The sequence below is a fragment of the Netta rufina genome, assembly GCF_964035555.1.
Source record: "Netta rufina genome assembly, chromosome: 18".
Lineage (NCBI taxonomy): Eukaryota > Metazoa > Chordata > Aves > Anseriformes > Anatidae > Netta > Netta rufina.
Genome location: NC_140142.1, coordinates 8,483,661 through 8,491,150, shown reverse-complemented (window position 1 = coordinate 8,491,150; position 7,490 = coordinate 8,483,661). Strand labels below are relative to the sequence as shown.

The 7,490-nt window shown below is 51.1% G+C and overlaps 1 protein-coding gene across 1 annotated transcript; it reads right to left on the bottom strand.

The window, feature by feature from the left end:
- Positions 1–1,742: 1,742 nt before the first annotated feature.
- On the bottom strand, positions 1,743–2,699 carry LOC311216368 (olfactory receptor 14C36-like; the record flags this gene model as incomplete). The annotated part of the gene is made up of 1 exon (XM_084297911.1): positions 1,743–2,699. The coding sequence occupies one exon, from the start codon at positions 2,697–2,699 to the stop codon at positions 1,743–1,745; it is 957 nt and encodes a 318-aa protein (XP_084154037.1).
- Between the last annotated feature and the right edge of the window lie 4,791 nt (positions 2,700–7,490).

Below are 7,490 nucleotides of genomic sequence, written 5' to 3'. Positions count from 1 at the left end.
CCTGATGAGAAGGACCTGAGGGTGCTGGTTGAAGAGAAGCTCAACATGAGTCAGGAATGTCCACTTGCAGCCCCAAAAGCCTACAGTATCCTGGGCTGCATCTAAAGCAGAGTGACCAGCAGGTTGAGGGAGGTGATTCTTCCTCTCTTCTCTGTTCTTGTGAGAACCCACCTGGAGTTCTGCATCCAGCTCCGGGGCCCCAGCACAACAGACACATAAGATTTTGGACATAGGACTTAGAGAGTGGGACCATAGCAGAGCCACAGCAATAATCAGTGGAGTGGAACACCTCTCCTGTGAAGGCAGGCTGAGTCAGCTGGGTTCGTTGAGCCTAGAGAAGAGAAGACTCTGGGGGGAATCTTTTTCTTGCCTTCCAGTACTTAAAGGGAATTTACAAGTAACATGGGGAGCGACTTTTTCCAACTCCAACCAATTTGTGATTCAGTCATTCTGGAATGTCTTGCAATGTCTCTGAGAACTTTTCTGTAGTATCATTGCACCAGCTGTACTCCAGGTTCCCAAGGGCAGAGACTCATTTTGAGAATGACACCACTCACTGTGTAACCTTGAGGAGCAGGGATTACAAACAGCGGTGAGGCCTCAAAACACAGCATTGTCATGCACTCTAACTCCACAGTCTAGCCCTTTCTTCCCTGAGTCAGAAGGGACCTCTGGAGGTGTTCACTACCATAATCTTCTCTGAGCAGTTATAGCTTTACGGTAGATCAGGTTAGTCAGTGCTTTCTGCAGCTGGGTATTGAAATGTCTGAGCCCATGACCCAGTGCTGATCCACAGTAGCTGTTCCACCATTACAGACGCTGATGCCAGCAGGAAGATGGAGCTGGTCAAATTTCAAAGATTAGCTCCCCTTGGGTAGTGGGGAATGGCCATCCCCACACTCCCCACAAGTGGTCCCCAAGCTGCTGCTGCTGCTGCACACAACAACCAGGCTGTGGTTCTGTACCAGACAGAGGTACTTTACGAAGGGAGAAATGAATCACTCCACAGCTTCCCTCTCCTCTGCCTGCTGGGTGCCCACTCTCTTCCCTGAGATTGAGGAGTCACAGGTTCCCTGAAATACCTGGCTTTAGTTCTTTCACTGTGGCTGAGCTCACAGTGGGAGATCTCTCACTTTCAGAGGGGCTGCAGTCACTGCTCACACCAGGCTCCTGTGTCCCTGGAGGTATCCTGGGCTCTGCAGGCAGCTCCAGATTCCCCTCCTGAAGGACATCACCTATGGATCACATGTGGGAATGGCCCTGGCTCTGTAACGCAGTGACCATTCGCTGCCTCTGCTGTCAGCAGACACCCATGGGTGAGTGTTAAATCTAGTCCTTGGTCTCTGACAGGTCACAATGCAAAAATGAGCTATTCCCTCCTGAACTGAAGCAGGTACAGATCCTTGTGGGGAGCAATTCTTTGGGCCTATTCTTGACACATTTTTGGGGGGAAGGAAGTCCCAGCCTTCAGGCATTGCACTGGGGTAATTCCATTTTATTACTGAGATGTCATGAGAGAGTCTTCACTGACTCACAGTGTTAGGTGCACATCTATACGGCCTACTAATGGGTCAGTATAAGCTTGTTCATTCACAGCAGTGGGGGGAATCCAAATATTTATGTACAAATGCAAGGAACAGAAGCAGTAATAATAACACAACCCCCTAAAAAAATAATAATTAATAATAATAATAATGAGTACAAAGACAACACAAGCTTGGAAGGGGATGTACTTGTATTCATTATTGGACAGTGAAGGGATCTTTATAAGTACTGGAAAACATTCCCCAAATCTGTCTCCTAACTGCACACTTGAGCTCCTTGTTTTGCATGCTGTAGATGAGGGGGTTCAGAGCTGGGGGCACCACGGAGTACAGAACGGCCAGCAAAAGGTTGAGGAATGGAGAAGAGATGGAGGGGGGCTTCAGGTAGGCAAATATGCCAGTGCTGATGAACAGGGAGACCACAGCCAGGTGAGGGAGGCATGTGGAAAAGGCTTTGTGCCGGCCCTGCTGCAAGGGGATCCTCAGCACAGCCTTGAAGATCTGCACATAAGACAGCACAAGGAAAACAAAACACCCAGATAATAAACAGGCACTAACCACAAGAAGCCCAGCTTCTCTGAGGTACGCATCTGAGCAGGAGAGCTTGAGGATCTGGGGAAGTTCACAGAAGAACTGGCCTAGGGCATTGCCTTGGCAAAGGGGAAGGGAAAATGTATTGGCAGTGTGCAGCACAGCATAGAGAAAAGTACTGCCCCAGAGAACTGCTACCATGTTGATACAAGTACTGTTGGCCATTATTGTGCCATAGTGCAGGGGTTTGCGGATGGCAACGTAGCGGTCATAGGCCATGATGATGAGAAGATAAAACTCTGCTGAGACAAAGAGAATAAAGAAAAAGACCTGGGTAGCACAGCCTGCATAGGAAATGGTCGTGGTATCCCACAGGGAATTGGCCATGGCTTCGGGAACAGTGGTGGAGATGGAGCCCAGGTCAAGGAGGGCAAGGTTGAGGAGGAAGAAGTACATGGGGGTGTGGAGGCGGTGGTCGCAGGCTATGGCTGTGAGGATGAGGCCGTTGCCCAGGAGGGCAGCAAGGTAGATGCCCAGGAAGAGCCCGAAGTGCAGGAGCTGCAGCTCGCGTGTGTCTGCGAATGGCAGGAGGAGGAACTCTGTGGGGAAGGTGCTGTTGGACATTTGCTGTCCTCTCAGGGCAGGGTTGGCTATCCATGGAGGAAAAAAAGAGGGACAAGTTAGAGAGATTTCTCAGCAAAATTCAGACATTCTCCCACAGAAATTACCCTTCCATGAGTTGAATGAGGAATGAGTCAGCTCATCTCCAACCCTCCCAACTGGATGACAGCATGTCTGACAGTTTAAAAATTAAACTTGGGCACCTTGTTCCCAAAAAGATGCCCTCAGGGCAGGGCCCAGCATTCCATGTCAGAACAGAAGCTTACACCCACCTGCACCCCTGACAAAGAGATTAAGAGACCCCCACACAGGTGGACAAATAAGAAAGAATACCACAATGCTCCACACAGCCGACATAGAGAAAGGGAGATGGGCATGCAGGGAAGCCTTCACATTACTAAGCTTGCCATCCACCTTTGGAAGTGACACTGAAGGGCAGGTACTCTTAGCATCATTGTTGTGTATCACCTCTCAAGACACAGGCTTCTCTCTTATTCTGGAGGTCCAGCTGAGGAAGAGCTGGCTCATGCCCTAAAGCCCCTGAGGGCAGAGGCTGTGCTGGGTGTCAGAGGAGAGCAGGGGGTTGCTGCAGAGAAGGCGCCTGCACTGCAGGCCTGGCAGGGAGTACCTGAATCCCCCTTCCCTTGGTGTTTCAGGCAGCAGCTCCTTCTTCCATCCCTGCCCAGGTCTCTACTTCCTAGAGTTGTCCCTGCTGGCAGCTGCTTCTCTCTCCCCACTTCTCCTCCCTGCCATGGCTCACAGACCCCATTCCACCCGCTGTGTGCTCAACTCTGTCTTGCAGACACTGCCTGTTCCTGTATAATTTTCAGGGATATCTCCATGTGTTCAGTGGCTAAGGAGTAGCGTGTACCTATCAAGAGCTAAGAAGAACTGGGCTCTCAGGGTCTTCATCAAAATGTAAAAATACATTTCTATCTCCCACTGCCACCCAGGAAAACAAGAGGAGAGAAGTCGAAATGCAAACACCTTCTCTTCAATAATTCCTTGCTCTGATCTTCCTCCTGAAGTGTCTCCTCCAAAATACCCTCAGGGTGCTCTGGAGACTGAACCATTGAGAAGCATCTGGACAGGAGGAGAGTCCTGCTGACTTATGGGGTTCCTCATAGACCTACAGATCTCTTTTCAGTGTAATGATTCAGGGGCATCTGTCACTGATACAAACCTGACAACTTCCTAATGATCCCCCTGACTGCTCTTCAGGGAAGGAAAGTTAAAGCACAGACTCCAAAGAGTATCTTCCTTTCAGGTAGTCCCTGCCTTGGTTTTCACTATCAAGAATATCCCTAAAGATGCAGTGGGGGTTCTGTGCACCTGTGAGCTGCCCATCCCAGGCAGCAAGCTCTGGGCACCAGAAGGACCCTGACCTTCCCTGTCCTGCCAGGGGGCTCCTAACACCCACAGCTTCTCCCTGCAGCACCCTGGGCAGCTCCCCAGGCAGGCTGAGTGCTGAGCCTGGCAGGCGGCAGAGGCCCTTCCCCAGCACACAGTCCCTGGGGCACAGCAGGGACCCTGCTCTGCATCACAGCCCTGGCCACCCTTGACTTCACCCTGTCTGCACAGACTGCAGCTGGTCCTGTGAGAAGGAAACCTCATCTCTGACAGCTTTGGAAGGTAATCTCTGCTTGTCATTCTTCTCTACAGTAGAGGAAGTATAGAGTCCTCCTGAAAGATCCCATAGGTTGTGGGATTTGCCATCAAATCTGGAGATGGCAACAGGAACAACAGCTGTGCTGCCCTGCAGCCACAGACTTACCCTGTTCAGGGCTCTGAAGATTTCCCCTACTGTGAGCTCTCAGCATCCCCCCTCCACACTGCCTTTAACATCTCCCTCCCTTCTCTCAGCCACCTTTGTCCCCTGCAGGCAGTGCCCCCAGCCCTGCTGTGCTGTGCAGAGGAGCTGCTCCTGGGCAGAGCTGTCTCTCTGCAGCGCTGTCCGCTTGCCAGGAGATCCCCTTGGGCCCAGGAGCCCGGCCCAGTTCAGCAGAAGAGCTCCAGCCCTAGGCTTTGCTGCCTCTTTACTTCTTGTCTCCCTTGAGATGTCCCTGGGGCTCCAGGGCTGACACCTCCTGCAAGGCAACACTCACTTTTCCAGAACATACTTTGAAGTCAACTGAAATAACGAAGTCATCTGAAATAATTACCAAATATCCCTTTGAAACAGCAGAGAGAGGCTGAGTTCAGAATTACGGTTAGTCCCAACAGAGTTTTACTGTCACTGAGAGGTGCAAATGTTCCCTCTGGAAAACTCTGTTCATGGCCAATAACAAATAGGACACACAGGCAGGGATGGGGAAGGGTTAGGTACCCTTGTGCATTGCATTCATCCATCTGAGGCATCTCATTCTGAGCTGGAAACCCTTTGATCCATGTGATAATCCTTTTGAGATGCTCCCATCACACTATCCACAAACCCACGGGAGCTTGTTCAGTTAGTTCAGTTCAGTGTGGCCTCTATGTGAGTGAGCAGCCGGAGTGCATGGAGCTCTGCCTGGGGATGAGTGAGGATCTGACAGTGAGCTGATGGGTCAGGAGAAAGGGAGGGTAGGAACAGGGGACATTATAGTGGGAGTCTGCTGCAGGCCACCTGATCAGGAAGACCGGCAGGTGAGGCCCTCTATAAACAGATAGAAGCAGCCTCACATTCAAAAGCCCTAATCTTCAGGGGGGACTTCAACCACCCTGGTATCTGTTGGAGGGACAGCACAGCAGGGCACACTCAATCCAGGAAGGTCCTGTTATGCATTAATGATACCTTAGTCCTCCCATTGATAGCAGAGAGAAGTGCTATGCTGGACCTCTTTCTCAGCAACAAGGAGGGGCTGGTGGGGAATGTGAAGCTCAAGGGCAGCCTGGGCTGCAGTGGCCATGAAATGGTGCAGTTTAGGATGCTAAGTGCAGCAAGGAGGGCGCACAGAAGTCTCACTACCCTGGACTTCAGGAGAGCAGACTTTGGCCTCTTGGGGCATTTCCTTTGTAGAGTCCCATGGGACAAAGCCCTTCAGGAAAGAGCGGCCCAAGGAAGCTGCTTAGTCTTCATGGATCACCTCTTCCAAGCTGTGGTGGTTTTACTTGGGTGGGCAGCTGAGCTCCAACACAACCACTCTATCACTCCCCCTTCCTCAGAAGGAAAGGGGGAGAAAATGCAATGCAAAGGGCTCAAAGGTTGAGAGAAGGACAGGAAGACTGCTCAAAAACTATTGTGATGGGCAAAACAGGCTCATTGTAGGGAGATAGATTGTAAATTTTTTTGCCTATTACTAGCAAGCTAACGAGGTTAGAAACAAAGTAAAGAAAGCCCAGAACACTTTCCCCCATCTACCATCTTCCACCTCCTCCTCCCGAGCAGCACAGGGGAACAGGGGAAGGGGGTCTGTGGTCAATCTATAGCACTTTGTTTCTGATCTTCTTGGTCACTCTCTTCCCCTGCTCCAACGTGGGGTCCCTCCCATGGGATCACATCTTTCCCAAACTGATCCGGTGTGGGCTTCCCACAGGCAGCAACTCTTCAAGAACTGCTCCAGATATGGGTCTGTACCACGGGGTCCATCCCTCAGGAGCACACTGCTCCAACCTGGGTCCCCCACGGGCAGCAGCTCCTGCCAGGTCACCCGCTCCTGAGTAGGCTCCTCTCCATGGGCTACAGCTCTGGCCCAGAATCTACTCTAGTGGGGTTCCTCCACAGGCTGCAGCCTTCTTCAGTGCAGGTCCACCTGCTCCACCACGGTCTCCTTCATGGCCATTTCTCTAAGGAGGGAGTTGGTGCAAGGGATCTACGAGGTGCAACTGCAGACTTCTGTGGAGAAGTCTGATGTCAGGAGAAGTGATGCAAATCCTGGTGGGGCAATGACAGAAATAGTGGAGTTGGAAGGTGAGGAGCAAAGTTGTCCATAAAGGGTCAGACTTCTCCTACCTGTCCAGACCTCCTTAAGAGACACTCAGGGCTTGCTGTGTCTTAATAAACCCCAAAGTATAGCTTCTGCAAAGTCCAACAACTTCAGCTCCTGAAAGGCGACTGATGAGTTAATTAGAGGTCATGATTACAGGCTGGCCAAGGCACTTTGGAGGTGGCTCTGAGGCTGAGAGAATGCTGGCTTTGGTTCATCGAGCACAAAGACCAAACCCTGATGCCGGCTCTGGGCAGAGAGGTCCTGTCCCTCATGTGAGGTTCCAGGCTCTTCCTCAGACAGTGGGATGTGGGGTATGCAGTGACAAGTGAAAGACAATGGTGTGATACCTCCTAGCCTCTGTCAGGAGGTGCAAAGAGGTGACGAGCCTCCATTGCTAATAGGACAACATGTCTCCTCCTAGGCCTTGGTGGCAGAGAAACCTGCAATAGGCAAGGGGACAAGACCTTGGTTTTCCTGGTTAAGTCTACTCTTGCCAGTGTCCTTGTCCATCTCCACCACTGGCTGTCCTATGCTGTTCCACACCCATCCCAGTTTCCATGCAGGCTGAAAACATGCATCTTGTTTTCCTACTCTGCTCTCAGCTTAGCATTTCTGTGCCTTCACTGATGATTCATGTACCCTCTCCAGCTGTGCCCTGAAACACAAAGCTATGGACGGAGAACAGATTCCCTCCAGGTGACCTCTGACACTAAAGCATTAGCCTTTCAGTGATGTATCTTCCCTCTCATGCCCTGTTTCCATCATCCAAGCCTCAATTTCTAGCAAGTTTTCTCTCACCGTGATCAGGGTAAGTTTTCTGTGACGAAGGGAAGTTCCAGCATCTCAGAAACCATCCTTCACACAGGCATCCCAACCTATCAGCTTT